This window comes from Ptychodera flava, chromosome 1, assembly GCF_041260155.1.
Source record: "Ptychodera flava strain L36383 chromosome 1, AS_Pfla_20210202, whole genome shotgun sequence".
In the NCBI taxonomy this organism is placed as follows: Eukaryota; Metazoa; Hemichordata; class Enteropneusta; family Ptychoderidae; genus Ptychodera; species Ptychodera flava.
In genome coordinates this window covers 29,578,917-29,595,290 of record NC_091928.1, presented here as the reverse complement: position 1 = coordinate 29,595,290, position 16,374 = coordinate 29,578,917, and the positions used below count along the sequence as shown (strand labels likewise).

Genomic DNA, 16,374 nt, shown 5'->3' with positions numbered 1-16,374 from the left:
ATTCACTCAAACTCCTATTTAACTGCAGCTGTCACCATTGAGGTGGATACTTGTCATATGTGGATGCTACTGAAATTCAAACTGAATACAATACAGAGTTCAATGCTATGAATCCATCATATCCAAATTATATTCCCTCCTAGGTAAATTAAACTCCTTGTTTTGCATCTAATTAAATTTTTTCAAGTTAGACAGGTAAGCAGTTCAAAAACACACAGAATTTTCTTTTCCACCTCCATGATTACTTGTGTCCAGTGAAAACTTTGTGTCAAAGGTCACGATGGCCTATCCACAGCATAAAAATGCATTGACCATGCAGATTCAACAAGACAAGTTGAAAATTCATCAAGACTCTTTTGCTTCGCCTAACAACAATTTTCATCCCATAAAAATCTGCCGTTCAAAATCTTGTGGAGGGAAAAAACACACATTTATAGTGCAAACGGAAACTAATGTCTCTGTAGAGAAACTCTCCTTGCATATAGCATATTCCCGGCAGCCATAATGCTTTCATTTTTCAACTATTTTGGTCAGCGCGACGGCACAAATCATCAAAGGATATTTTGAGAGTCTAAAATCATTGCAAATTTGTACTCAAATTTCCATATTCCTCATCAGAGTAGGCATGGTTCAGAGTATAACATTAAAACAAATAATTACAGATATCAAGCACTTCCATCATTTGTGTAAATACTTTAATGCTATAAGCACACACCTCATAACTCATATTTGTTATGGCTATGCGAATTGTTTGGTAATCACACAAATTTATGTCTTTACAAAACACTGTTGTCAAGATATCATTGTATGTTTTTTTAATTGAGGTATTTTCTTTCTAACTGACCCACAATATATGCAATATTATTCAAGTAGCAGAGTAGAAGTGTGTGTGGATTTGTAATTATGATTTTTATGTTTTATGCAACTAAAAAATGCTATGTAAACAGTATGCATGTATTTTCCCTTTACAGGCAAGAGACTTCCTTTCAAAGGGTAACACTGATTTCTTTCAACAACAAACAAGTCAAGATTTCTTGAAAATCCTCTTCTCAATTCACAAATTTTCAAGTTCTTTGGTACGGTTGATTCTGGATAGAAACATCTGCCTATCTCAATCAGTACTGACAAATTTTTGTATCAAATTATCACCCAACAGTACATGAACATGACCTTGTCATTTCTCAATCAAATGAACCAACCCACTGAACACACACTAGCTGTCATTCACCTTTGCAAAACACTTTTAAACATAAACATGCTCTGATTAAAAAAATAATATTACAATTTTCAAAATTTCTATGCCATGATTAATAAATCTAAGAATACACATGTAACAGAAGGATTTCACGAAACGCCTGATACAGAAGTCAAATGTTCTTGTATGGGTCATAATTCACACGTTGATTTTGTTACAAGCCTGAACATAAAGAGATACACAGGACTGTTTGCAAGGCAGTACAAGTTGTGCACAGAGAAATGTCACTAGCTTGACATGGAAAGGTGAAAATAGAGGTTGATCGGCAAAGTGGAAGTGGTAGCAATATAATTACAGTATATACTTCTTCCTCTGTATTTATATGGAGATACTGTCAATTGTACAAGCATTCGGAACACACCCACCATAATGCAACTTGCAAGCCCATCACTAAAGGCCACATGAATAAGCAGAAAGCAATTTAAAGAGTTGAAAATTTCCAGTTGTTGTAAGGAATGGTATGTAGTGACTTAAGTACAAGTAAAATGCAAACCGTCTCTGAATACACCATTGACTAACACAGGGGGTAGGGTAGATACAGGGGTGGGCTATGTAAACCACTCGTGTGGCCACTTGACACTATTTTACTGTTAGAGGTCAACCATGGGGTTTTGCAGGGTACGCAGTGGGATCCAGTTGTCAACCGCTGGATTTTTCCTGTCCACCGCAGATTTTTAGTAATCCACGGAGTAATTTCCCTTCCCCACACCTATTTCTATCCTACCCCTGTAATATATGGCTAGTGGTTTTCCTTTTACTCAACGGGAAATATCACAGACCACATATGGCAACCCTGGCTCTGATATTTAAGCTCCATTAAAGCGGAAAAACATGACTATATAAAAGTTCCTATCAACTTCTTGTTGCATGGAATCTTTGGAAGAAATTAAGGAGTAATTTGTGTGACATGTAGCCTTGACACGATCAGTCCTAACGAGATGTAGATCTGCTCTGGTTTACATTCTCCATGGGCAAGAAAGATTTAAGTCCAGGGTGTCCGGTTGCATTGAGCTGAAGGTAATCTAATCCATACTCTCAGTGAATTTGCCATTGAAAATAACTTTCCACAAGTCCATTTGATCTGATATCTTATCCAATTAATGCTGATTATCAGCACTGCAGTTTAAATATTGTTGCGTCGTTTTTTAAATATCAGTAACAGTTCAAAATATTTCAATGGTTGAGGTTCCAAACTTAGATTATTACATTTTTTACTGCGTTTACAGTATATTTTGGTATAGAGAAATTGTTTACAAGATTCAACCACAGTCCCTCCTCTCGCAGGTACTGTGATTCAACAATAGCCTGGGAAGACTTACCCCCCCCCCACCCCTCAACTTTTATGGGCAAGTATCTACAACTTTTGGTTTTTCTTTTTTTTTCAAAATCAATTGCAAGTTCTTGTTCTAATTAAAAAAGAACACATGTTGAAAGACCGACTATTTAGCCTATCAATACAGCTTCCACTCAATATGTAAAATGCATTGTTATTGTTTATATTTAGATTTTAGTCTAGCAGCATTCACTTGTCAACAATAACAACCCAGTCTGTATGTGTACAGGCTGAGTTTGACAAGCCCAACAGTCCCACTGTGTATCTGAACATGCTTTGGGGAGTGCAACGAGGAAATGTAGTTGACAATTAACAACAAAATTAGTGAAAAATCATCAAAAGTTGCAGCCATTGGCTGTTTAAATGCTTACAAATGTAGTGATATGGCATGAAAGAGTTTATGACCTATAGTGAGTCAGACATTTTGTTTGTCTGCAAGTCTGCAGCCTTGCAGTTTTATGGTCCAACTCTGCTTTTAAATATAGCCAACAAGTAGTCAAAGTGAATGTTACGACATTGATGCTCATAGTACTGAGCCCCTGTCCTCAATGGCATTTTCTCACAACTTTTAAGTCAGGGCTACTCGCAGGAAAGGGAGTGACACTTTTACGCGAATTTTATTTGTGGCCCATTTGCAAGTGTTTACGGGGTCGTGTCGGTATTTGAGTTATGCGGGCCCCACTCTGCAGGCGTAAAACTTGAGCAATGCCTATCTACTGGCACGTATACAGGTCGGTGTATACGCCTTTCTTGATACCCATTTGAATTTGAAAAAGGCGTAAGTGTCCTTCCTGCGAAGAAACACCACCTAGCCTTTCTGAGCAGAGTAGTGCTTCACCGCTCGGGTGTACAGTTCTTTGAAATTGAAAGTTTTCATTAAAAGGAAAGCGTGGAATGCTATCATTTTATACCAGTATACGCATGTTACTTAATTTTTTATGAGTCATTCTACAACAGTACAATGACTGGGACAGCCTTCGGCGCGGGCAACGACTCGGCTGAAGTCGTTTCGACGTGTACGAAGCCCAACATTGGAAATATTGCACACTGTGTCAGTTAATTGCATCTTTCCTTTGATGCTTTTGCGATATGAATAGCGTAAGCCTTTAGTTACACAGTGCTCGGATGTTCTCTATTGTTTTTTGTATCGCTCGATTTACATGACTATCTGAAACATCCGAGGCACAATCAGTCCCGACATCGGGCAATGCACACCTATGTCACAATCAGTTGTCGAAGGACAGGACGCCACGACCGACACCCAGGCGTCTGCCTTGTCGCCCAGTGTAGTGGCTTGTGTAGACTGACCGTTTTGTTCGGTAATCGAATTAACGGTTTGCCTTCGTAAGCGTTTTACAAAAGTGAAATAGGGTATTAGAAAGACTTTCTATTTCTGAACGAAGTCGGGAAACCAGCTCAAACAGAACGTAAAGTGGTTTACGTAGGATAACGTCAGTGCGGTCGTGTTGTCAACGTTTCCAGGGGTCCCAAAATTTGACCCTATGCGATAACGCGACCTCGGCGAAGATCAAGCGATTGCTATCATTAGGAAATACAACCTACCTTTTTCGTTCGGGAAAGAATCGAGCGAATTCCGCTAACTGACGGCTGACTACAAGTTGTAGTTCCACAACTCTCACTGCAGTCTTCCCCTTGTGTCCTTGAGAATCTCCAGCGATGAATGGATTATGCAAATTGGGATGACGTTTCTCAACATTGAGCAGAGCGCACGGCGGTGGCGCTCCTCCGTTGGTCGTATACGCCCACCTGCCTACATGTTGCACCTCGCAATGTTGTACGCCCATTTACTATTGCCGGAATATACGTGTCCAAATTCACTTCGACCTCCAAAATAGAAGCCCTATTGAGACAGAAATGTTTCAAGGAGGCCGGAAACCATAACAGAGTAAAAGCGATGAATTCGTAGAATTTATGCAGAGGAAGCAAGAAAGACCGTGGGCTTTTCAAAACCAAGGGCTTTAGGGCCTAGGCCTACGTTGTAGTCTAGACTTGCTTCAATTCTTATATAAATATCAAAACAATAAATTGGAAGAATAAACTTTTTCAGCAGACTTGTCACGTTGGTAGTAGGCTGTTGCGTAGATCGTGGGGTGAACGCGATGGCCCAACATCAAGCCATTTGAACTGTAAAAGCCAAGCAACTGGGGCCAGTCGAATTTTTAGTCGTCACAAGAGTCTATATATCCGTGAGTCATAGCCATGTATGCCCTTTAGCCTTTTCCTATTGAAATACAAGATTTACACGAGTGGGCATTTCAGCTCATTCTCTGTTAACCATTCTAATAATTTAGACAGTGGCTTTTGTTTATATTATATTAAGTAAGGTTCTCATGCAATGTCCTGATATGTCGTAGTCAATCCACGCGGTCACTCCCACAAAACGGTCGGAGTGACCGTGATCGAACCAAGCGCCTGTGTCCTAAATCTCGTCTCACCATCACGTCTACTAGATGGCATATATTGTAACACTATTATTAATACTTTGCACAGGTGAATCATAATATTTCAACAAAGTATGGTTTCTGCAAAACTATTGCCATGCCTACGCAATGTGCTAATTTTAAAATCAATGTGAAAATTCATTTTAACACTAATAAATTGATGAAAATGATAAATTGATGAAAATGACGTCATTTTTACTTATAATTTGTCAAAAAGGAAACCTGTGGCGCTGATCTATCTTCTCGAACAGACTTTATAATAAATCATGCTAGCATACAAGACCAAGAAAACACGAAGCTGTTTCTACATTGTCCTCGACACTTTGCAAAAGTGATGCATTCGTGCGATTTTACCCTTATTTGTGTAAATTTGCCCTGAATCCTTGTGTTGGCCGTTTGTTTTTATCACATCCATCAGCTTCGGAAGGAAGGAAATGACAAGGCTCCCGGTCATGAAGTGATGCGCACCACGGCAGTTTTTGCCAAAAAATATACGACGTGCATTTACTTATCGATTTTATATGTAAATGGACAGATAATCGCCAGTTACAGTTGAAACCGATACTACAACTGTTTAACATCACAGTTCAATATGGCCATGATGTGTACGGATATGATGGCTATTACGACAGGACATTTCTAAGACAATGTCCTGATTAGAATGCATGCTTTTTTGGGCATAGGCCTACCTATCATGTATGATGTGATGACGTCAAACTCTACCGATAATTTGACTGTATGGTGATTATTTATGCCATGACAAAATGTTTTCAGGTAATCCCTCTATTCTTTTGACGAAGTTGACACAATTTCATGACATTTTTTTCCACAGTTAACTGAACATGCTGAAGAAGTTTAAGAGCACACACACGTATTGTTTTAATATTGGAAGGTTAACCACGGGGGAGTTCAGTACACGATGTTTTCTATGTAGTTTCTTGTGTTAGCTCTTTATTTGTTTACGAATACATAGAGTGTTATAACAGCATTGCTGAACATGAAGATGTATGTTTGTGTGTTTGTTTGTGTGTGTTTGTTTGTTTGTTTGTTTGTTTGAAGTTAAGGAAAAATGTACAATGAAAGCCATGACAGTGCGCACACTCTGCCCGAATTCACACTCTACTAGGAAATACATTGGGTATAACTTTTTGGGTGTATTTGTCAGAGTTCGTTCGGGCTTTCATTTTGCACTGTATATATATGTTATATTCATGGCTTTATTTCAAATAGCTGTGTTGCTATTTACTCTATGTACGTATTCGTAAAAAGACAACCAACAAAGCAGCGAGGCCGAGTTTAGGGCCTATGGTTCAATGTGGGGACGAAGTCGCATTTTAATAACTCTGATAAGATCCAGGATTTTAGCACTGTCCCTCAACAAAGTTGGGATACCGTGATTTTAGTCACTGGGTTTAGGCTCCGTGGTCATCCTACCTCGCATTCATGACAGTCAAATTAAATTATTTTTTTAGGAGGCAAGTTTGGGTTAGACTAGCCTGGAACCTACGGCTGTTATCCTGACAATACATTTTACCCATGATGCACTTTTAAATTCATGTGCGTCAGAATTTTGTTCCGACGTTTGAAGAAGAAACTTGAACATACTGGATTCAAATCTAATGTATTTGTTACGATGACCTATATTTAGAAAAAAAAGCTCTTGGACATTGCCAGAAAGAAAAATATATTGTGCCTTGGAAAAGACCATATCACGTCTTTGGGCTTATCATTCGTTAAATTACAGTTCTTTTTAAATGTTTTATGAATGTACGTAGAAAAGTTTTCGATTCGTATATATTTTCTCAATGCTTTTATTTTTCTCTTTCATATTTACAAACCTTCATAAGGTCCTCATAAGTGACTTGCTGAAAATTCTCCCAGAAACAGACGCCTTGCATGTTACCGAACTACGGTGTGGATATTATCACCCAAACAGACCCATTGAGCTCATAGAATGACTTTTAAACCGAGTCAATAAAAGATTTATGAATCCTTGTTCAACTTTATGAATCGCACAACTTTTTTGTGAACATATAATGTTGATAAGCTTTGGGATTTTTATATGCTATTATCCTTCAACACGATTGGAACTAATTTGGGATAATTGGATCTTTTGCTTTCAACACACCTAGCTATCAGCTTCGGAAGGAAGGAAATGACAAGGCTCCCGGTCATGAAGTGATGCGCACCACGGCAGTTTTTGCCAAAAAATATACGACGTGCATTTACTTATCGATTTTATATGTAAATGGACAGATAATCGCCAGTTTTATCAGTTGAAACCGATACTACAACTGTTTAACATAACAGTTATGACCATGATGTGTACAGGATATGACTTAGTGATAGGATAGTTCTACGACAATGTCCTGATTAGAATGTATGCTGTTTTTTGGCGTACCTGGTATATCTGATGTCATGACGTCAAACTCTACCGATAATTTGACTGTATGGTGATTATTTATGCCATGACAAAATGTTTTCAGGTAATCCCTCTATTCTTTTGACGAAGTTGACACAATTTCATGACATTTTTTTCCACAGTTAACTGAACATGCTGAAGAAGTTTAGGAGCACACACACGTATTGTTTTAAATTGGAAGGTTCACCACAGAGGGAGCTCAGTACCAGTCTCCGATGATTTCTAGTTTCTTGTCTTAGCTCTTTTATTTGTTTACGAATACATAGTGTTATAACAGCATTGCTGAACAAGCATGAAGATGTATGTTTGTTTGTTTGTTTGTTTGTTCGTTCGTTCGAAGTAAAGGAAAAATGTACAATGAAAGCCATGACAGTGCGCACACTCTGCCGAATTTACACTCTACTAGGAAATACATTGGGTATAACTTTTTGGGTGCACTTGTCCGAGTTCGTTCGGGCTTTCATTTTGCATTGTATATATATGTTTTATTCATGGCTTTATTTCAAATAGCTGTAAAGACAACCAAAAAATAGCGAGGCCGACTTTAGGGCCTATGGTTCACTATGGGGACGAAGTCGCATTTTAATAACTCTGATAAGATCCAGGATTTTAGCACTGTCCCTCAACAAAGTTGAGATACCGTGATTTTAGTCACTGGGTTTAGGCTCCGTGGTCATCCTACCTCGCATTCATGACAGTCAAATTAAATTATTTTTAGGAGGCAAGTTTGGGTTAGACTAGCCTGGAACCTACGGCTGTTATCCTGACAATACATTTTACCCATGATGCACTTTTAAATTCATATGCGTCGGAATTTTGTTCGGACGTTTGAAGAAGGAACTTGAACATACTGGATTCAAATCTAATGTATTTTGTTACGATGACCCATATTTAGAAAAAAAAGCTCTTGGACATTGCCAGAAAGAAAATATATTGTGCCTTGGATTGGAAAAGGCCATGTCACGTCTTTGGGCTTATCAAACGTTAAATTGTAGTTCTTTTTGAATACTTTATAAATGTACGTAGCAAAGTTTTCGATTCGTATATATTTGCTCAATGCTTTTATTTTCCTATTTCTTATTTACATACCTTTATGTGGTCCTCATATGTGACTTGCTAAACATTCTCCCGGAAACAGACGTCTTGCATGTTACCGAACTAAAGTGTGGATGTTATCACCCAAACAGACTCACTATGCTCATAGGTTGACTTAAACCGAGTCAATGAAAATATTTATGAACCCCTCCCTGTTCAACTTTATGGATCGCACAATTTCTTTGTGAACATATAAATGTTCATGAGCTTTGGGATTTTCATAAGCTATTATCCTTCAACATGTATTGGAACTAATTTGGGATAATTGGATCTTTATATTTTTCAAATTTCTCAAAAGTTTTAGGTGCCCTATAGCTGAATGTTGCAATATTACAAATTACTCATAAAAACAAGTTTGTAACTTAAAAGAAAAGCAGATGAGGTTACATTTGCAGATTATATCGACATTACTTCACCATCCAATTATCCCAAATTAGTTCCAATCGTTTTTTCACACTGATTTTATTTCTCATCAATAAGCTCAGGTGGCTCCAGGTGCTATTGACAAATACGTAATAAATGCTAAGATAGGTGATTTGTTGAGAAACCCCAATAGTTTTACAATATCGAATGCCTGGTAACTTCTTTACACATTGGAAAGAACACTAGTTTTTGTTTACAAATGAATGTAAGACTATCACTGATTAGGTTTAAAGAAAAAGTGCAATGCGGACGTATATAATGTTGATTTCAAGGTATGTGAAAAAGAAATATGCATATCATGTGTTCAAAACTGGCAAGTGTCAAAAGAAAAAGTTTGATTGGAAAAGTCGTGAAACTGCTTGAATATTTTAAAGCTTGAACACAAAGAAAAGGCAGAAACCTTTTTTCGCATTGTGGAGTGTGCTGCAAGAGGGGCTGACACAGATATCTTCAACCTCACTCACAGCTCATACTGATGGTGAGGATATAAAACAAGGTGACGCTAGTAGTTTCTGTTATCAATCAGAAATGTACTGGTAAGTGAATGAGCACAGGGGCTGCTCTCCCAAACTTCAAACACCCCCTCCCCCCCCTCCCCCAAACACACACAGGCATATTGCATGCACACTGGAGCTGTATTCCACATACATTTTATATACAAATTATTTGAGTTCAAGATTAAAGGGAGAGTATAACTCATGAAGATTTTTTCACTATTTTTCGATTAGTTTACGCCCATCGCAGGTTCTTGTTCCATTCCCCCAAGCATGTTGGAACCCCACTATTTAATATATGTCAACATAGTGTCTTTTATGTGTAAAATGCACTGTTATTGTTTACATTTGAATTCTTATCCAGACCAGAATTCACATGTCAACGATAACAATGCAGTTTACTCATGTACAGGTTGAGCGCACAGGCTGAATATTGTGTATGTCAACATGCTTTGGGGAGTGGACAAGAACCCGTAGTTGACATTAAAAATAAAAAATAGTGAAAACGAAATCATCAAAAGTTACAGCTACTGTCCCTATAAGGTTTATTCTTTCTTTGGAAATATGCCATTAAAGTGGTGGCTTTGGACCTTTAAAGCCAGGGCTGGCCAGAAACAAGATTCAAGCTCATAAAGTCAACGATTCAAAATAATATATATCATAGCCCATACAAGGGACTATGTGCCAAAGGGTAGGTGACCATTTGCCGGACGTAAGGAGGGTAAATGGTACCTAGCCTCGAGGATACTTAGTCCCTTGTTTGGGCTATGTTTTTATTACATGCTGCTCTTACATAGTTTTCACTCCAAATTTTTGCATGTACAAATGACAATTATATGCTTTATTTCCATGTTTAAGATGAAAATCTGTTGAAAAAATGGAGCGGTTTTCATCATCAAATGGCGTATTGATGCATTTAAATCACTGTTATGTGGTACATGTATATAGAATTGTTTGCAGATAATTTTGTAAAAACAGTAATTCATATGTAATTCCCAAAGTTATAAAGTTGAAAACAGTTCTGGTTCACTTTTTGTCAAGTGATGACTATGCAGCCCGCGATGTCATCGACAAGTTACCATTGAATCCTATGGAGCATGCGACGTTCGATATACGAGTCATGTAATAACAGCAAAAGTTTCAAACTGAAATCTCTGAAAGCTGATAGATGTGGGAGAAGTCAGAAAGAACAGCGCAAAGAAATCATTACTACATTTTTTTTGCTTTTCAAGCATTTTATTTACATTTCCAAAATATTGTACATATTTATCGAGCATAACACAGTAAACTCCTAAAGTCCCTATTAGCTCAAATACACTTCAACTTATATACCCTAACCTTACTAAATAAAATTGTGCCATATCATTTCATGTCCTATACCTAGCCTATACAGCATAGGTAAAGTTTCTCAACTATGGGAGTTCATTACAAATTGTTGAATGTCTGATATTAAGAACTTATCTGATCTTGTATGTCAATAAAATGACAAGGCAGAAGTACTGATAACAATTGAATATGGAACTACGTGGTCAGCTAGAAAATGTCAAGGAAACTAGGTACTCTATAGAAAGCACAGGAGATAAAAACACCCTAGCATTCTGTTATTAACTCCTACTATGGTTCAACCATACTTCCCCCTCTACTGTCTATGGTTAAACTCAGTGGTTTTGTTAAGGGTGGGGAACATTTGAGTGATGATTTTTTGGGAACCCTGGTAACATTTCTGCTGTCCCCAAATCTGATTGCATTGATATACCAAGGGGAACCCGAGTACAATGACTGGGGAACCTGGTAACATATACTTGCTCTACAGCCCTTCACAAAAACACTGTAACCTTTGAGAATAAAAGCACTGTTTTCTGGAATCAACTCAGTCTGTACATAATATAGGATGCAAGTCTTGAAAAAAAGTTTCAAATTAGCATTAACATAATTTGATGTCAGCTTGTATGATTTTCTCTGCTCTCTCAGAATAACAATTGTCATTATCATGTCATTTATATCATGATGGCAAGAAAATGTTTAAAAAGTACTGACACAACAAAAGATGGGCAATATTTTGGGTTAACTGTTAGCTGACTTGCAGAAACACAATGCACATTGGCAATAGAGCAATGGCCCAGCCAACTGTAGAGGTTGGACTGAGATGGTCATTTCCGTGGCGATTCAGAAACTTGCATTTGCTTACAGCTATGCAATTTTAGGGTGTTAATTTCAAGTGGCCTCTGTGCCACATGTGTAAAAAGATATACCAGCTGACCTGCTTACAGATGAGGTCAAGTCAAAATATCTGAGTTGCGAGTGAATTTTTACACTTCTTATATAACTTTATCAATCTGCAGACTTGAGAGACGTATGCTGACCACTTTTCTTGTGAATGTGCCGTAATTCATCTGCATAGAGTGTATTTCTAATTTTTCTAAGATTGCTTAAGTTAGATTTCACATCAGCTCATGTCATCTTGAATACATAAATTCACTACTCTTAATAGCTTGACATGATTAGGAAAATAACTGACAGCAAGAAAGTGCTTCATTTGTTCTTACAAACTGATAAAGACTAGACTAGTCTTAGTACAGAAACTCTTAAATAATACGCCAAACTTAATAACTAAAATATACCACACTAATAGAAGTCATTTGACAACTAATATACACTTGTTAAAGTTAGATAGATAATATTAAAAGAGAACTTAAATAGCAGCCTCTGCAAGTAATCCCGAAATTTTTGCATCATTTGTGCGTCACTAACATTTCCAAAATTGGCCTGAGATGGCGCTGTTCTTGCAAACTGCTTTTCTAATGCAGTTACAGATATCATGCAAGCCATAGGCAAGCAAACCATACAGGTCTGTCTGGGAAATAATTTTTAATTCCCTAAAAAACTAAATGTGTCATTCTCCTCTTTGCACAGAATAGATGGTTCTGATGGACTTGTGTAAATGAAGGTAGCCTGCAAGAACATTTCTTTGAGACTGGTCCCGGGACCCACAATCCTGAAAACAGACCACTGGGATTTGCTCATTGGTGACCAATCCAGAAAGCTTGTGGTATGCAGTTACATCAGGCATTTAGCAAGCCATTACCAAGGCAGACCTTTGGTTGAGAAATATTGTAGACACTGGATTAGCCAATGATTCACATGATTGAGTGTTCACCCTTTCACCACCATGGTTTGGCCCAAACCCATTGTTATCAATGGTGATTGTGGACCTGTTTACAGGGAATTGGGGGTGAACAGGTTAAATTGCCCACATTTAGGACTGAGTACAAGAATTTAGAAATTCTCAAAAGAAATTTGCAAGAAATATAAAAACTGGTGTCACATCTGTCATGTACTTTTCTAGCTGATGCTTCAGGTTTCCACAGAAAATTTCAGCAAGTATTTAGTGGCTGTATAGTTTCACGTTTTGCATTTAGAAGTTAGATTTGCATTGCAGGAATATTTTAGAGATGAAACTGCGCTGACCAAAGACAAAAAACTCAACAAAAACTAAAACTGTATACCACTGAGATGTTTCTCACAGTTCCTGGACACATCTACACTCAAAATAATACAATACGAATCTGATTTGAAAACTTTGAAGAATCAACGGCGGGGTGGAATTGTAGTGACGACAGTGACAGTAAATGTCTAAAAAAGTCGAGCATAACAAACAGTACCAGAGGGCGCCCTTTTCAGGTCCTCTGGAACTAAAAACAAAAACACACACAAATACTTGTATATTGAAAGATTAACATATAGACACAGCAAAATAAAATACACTCAGACAATAACAAACTAAACTTGTTAAAATATCTCAATCAATATTCATAATGCTGTACGGCACACATCAGTGTATTAGAAAACTTGATTCATTGTACGTGATATATCATTCAGAAGATAATCTTCAAAGGACTCTAAACTATTCATGCATCGCAGCACATGTTGCTAGCATTGGTCCAGTGTGAGAGTCAGTAGCTGTTAATTTTTGATGATTTTTTCACTATATTTGTTTTGTATGTCAGTTGAAAGTTCTTGTTCTACCCACCAAAGCATGTTAAAACACCAACTATTTAACTTGTCAACACACCACCTATACATGTAAAACGCACTGTTAGTGTTACTGTTTACATTTGAATTCTAGTCCGGACCAGAATTCACTTGTCAACAATAACAATGCAGTCTATATAGGTACAGACCGAGTTGACAAGCTGAATACTGTGTATCTAGATATGCTGGGGAGTAGAAACTGTAGTTGACAGTGAAAAGAAAAGCAGTGAAAAAAAAATCAAAGTTACAGCTACTGGCCATTTTATAATTGAAGGATAGATGATAATGTAACTTTAATTAATGTCCAATCAGAGAACACTTGCCATAATTTTGATCAGACACAGAAATAGTAACTGTCCATGACTAGACAGCATCAAAAAGTGTTATTGAGTTCAAATTTTCTCAGTTCTGGTTCCCATAAAATCATGTTCCACACACTATCTGAAGTACTTGGCAAAATTTCATCCAGTTTGAATCACATATCCTGTGAGGTTCAGACACACTGATGGACGTAAAGGTGGTTAGATTGCAAGAGATCAACCTGCTCTTATGAAATCACATAATTTATTCTAGTGATACGATTGGCTGCATCATGTCACATGATTGAGGTAAAGCTGCACATGTGACGTATTTCAAGATTCATGATTGGCTATCCTCTTGTGACCCTACTTATCAGGTGTCCAGAATAACAGAAACCCAACTTGTATTAAATAAATCTGATACCTAGGTGTTTAAATTTGATAAAAATAGGCTATACAGTAATTTGTAACAAAAAGTACAAAATTTATCATATCTCAACAAGCAATTTAGCCATCCATTGGAAAGATTAATTGTATTCAACACAGTCGACATTTCTACCATGGACCCAGTGTAATCTAGACATATCTATCAAAATATCAATAAAAACCACGCTTCAACTCCTTAAGTATTGATATGGTTTGGATCCCTTAATCCCTGAAAGTCCACTTTGGATTCTTAATCAGACTGATTTCATGGATTCACGGATGGACTTGACAAAACTCTGCTGGGTGTTGATTCGTTCGGCAAAAAGTAATGCATTTCAACATTGCTTGATACGCATACATAAATACCATGGTGCATCGCTCAGTGTGGGACTCATTGAATGAGAAACTGTCTCTTCACATTTCGGAAAAGTGACAATCCAACAAGCTTTGTCAAGAGTTGCATAATGTGTGCATTCTCATGTATCAAAATCTCTCCTTGGCAACACTCAATGATCAATCTGCTCTCTGCATCAAGTAGAATTATCAGTTTCTTGGAAATTGCATATTGAAGTCATTGCCATTGTTGGTATGCTGTTCGAAGTGGTAGCCATATTGCCCTTCAAAACCAAGCACCATGGGGAAGAAAATTGGGTTTTTAACCCTTTGAGCGCCAAAGTAAATTTTTGTCGCCTTTAAAAAATTTACCCTGGTCAATTTTACTCTAATTTTTGAGAAAAAATTTGCTAAAAAGCTGTAGCCGATAAAATGTGACATCTGTTTGGTCCAGAATCAGACAAAAGTTACGGAAAAATTCATAAAAATTAGTAAAATGTTGGACCAATGTCTTAATGGGAAAAATTACAACTCTCAAAGTGCTACAATTGATTTGTGACTGTATGTTTCTGAATACACTTTTCAAATCATTTTCTTTGAATGCTATCCAGCTGTGCTTGCTGCGTTTCTCTTTCTCAAAAGCTTTAACAAAGATTTTGGAGAAAGAACACTGGGTATATATTATGCTAAAGTACAATCTAACATTATCTTAGGGAGTCTGTAGTTTTCCCCCATTAACCCTTTAAGTGTTGTAATTTTTCCAACTAAAATTTCAGTGCAACATTTTACAAATTTTTATGAATATTTTGGTAATTTTTCTATGATTTTAGACCTTGTTGACATTACTTTTCATGGTCTATAGTTTTTGATCAAAATTTTGGGAAAAATCTAAAATAAAACTGTTAAGAATCTAAAATTATTGGTTATATTTCATGAAGGAGACAAAAATTGACTTTGGTATTCAAAGGGTTAAAAGCACCCTTAGACAAGTACTGATTTCTACAACAGGGAGGATATGATCAACTATTCTTCAGGTACTGTGCTAGGAAGTCCTTTCATAAGGTATGCATGATTCAACATTTGTGTTCAAAAATACTGTAATGAGATAAGCCTTTAGGTAAAGTTTGAACTTGATGATGTTGTAATGTCCCTCAATATTTTCATCCCCATTTGTGAGTGGACACGTCCTGATAATACTGCTGAATTAAACTGCTGGGTTATACCACAGCAAGGTTTTAAGTAAAAGGGGTGTGGGACTGATATTCAATTGATGACCACCTCTTTGTCCGGCATATAGCTACAGCATACATCAACACATGTAACACTTGTTTCAATAGACAATTTTAAACCAATTTTTCAAGAGTTTCTTCCATTTTCACCCATGAAACTATATCACCATGGACACTATCACCATGACAACCAATCAAATTCATTCTGATCGTTAACTGACTACTACAGCAGCAAAACCAGAAGCCTTCATAATTCCAGGGTCCAGGTAAACCAGAGAGGGTGTCAGAAAAAATGAAAAAAATATTGGACAGTTGGTAGGTGTTGAAACGTGTTATTCGTTATTTGTTGACATGTCACAAGACCTTATCCACACCTAAAATTATGAAAAACTGATCTTGAGCTGTCTTTTTTGTCAAATAAATGCTTATTTAAGTTTGTTATTGTTCCATACGTCAGCTGCTCCATCAGGATAAGAATATTGCTTCTCATTCTTCTGTCATATTACCCGTACCTAGACTTTATTCAACGATGTGTACCCAGTTGCTAGGCGTTCTACCAAACTGGAATACA

At 37.1% G+C, this 16,374-nt stretch overlaps 2 protein-coding genes across 2 annotated transcripts in view; both read right to left on the bottom strand.

Annotated features, from left to right (window-relative positions):
- The window catches only part of LOC139134793 (CD151 antigen-like), a 43,260-nt gene extending 38,952 nt beyond the window's left edge, over positions 1-4,308 (bottom strand). Inside the window, exon 1 of the mRNA XM_070701855.1 lies at positions 4,152-4,308. The gene's annotated coding sequence lies outside the window, so the exon portion shown is untranslated. The remainder of the gene's footprint in view (positions 1-4,151) is intronic.
- Positions 4,309-10,694: 6,386 nt separating this feature from the next.
- The window catches only part of LOC139134777 (branched-chain-amino-acid aminotransferase, cytosolic-like), a 44,905-nt gene continuing 39,225 nt past the window's right edge, over positions 10,695-16,374 (bottom strand). The window contains exon 11 of the mRNA XM_070701833.1: positions 10,695-16,364. Coding sequence (XP_070557934.1) covers positions 16,323-16,364 — 42 coding nt within the window. The 3' untranslated portion in view covers positions 10,695-16,322. The remainder of the gene's footprint in view (positions 16,365-16,374) is intronic.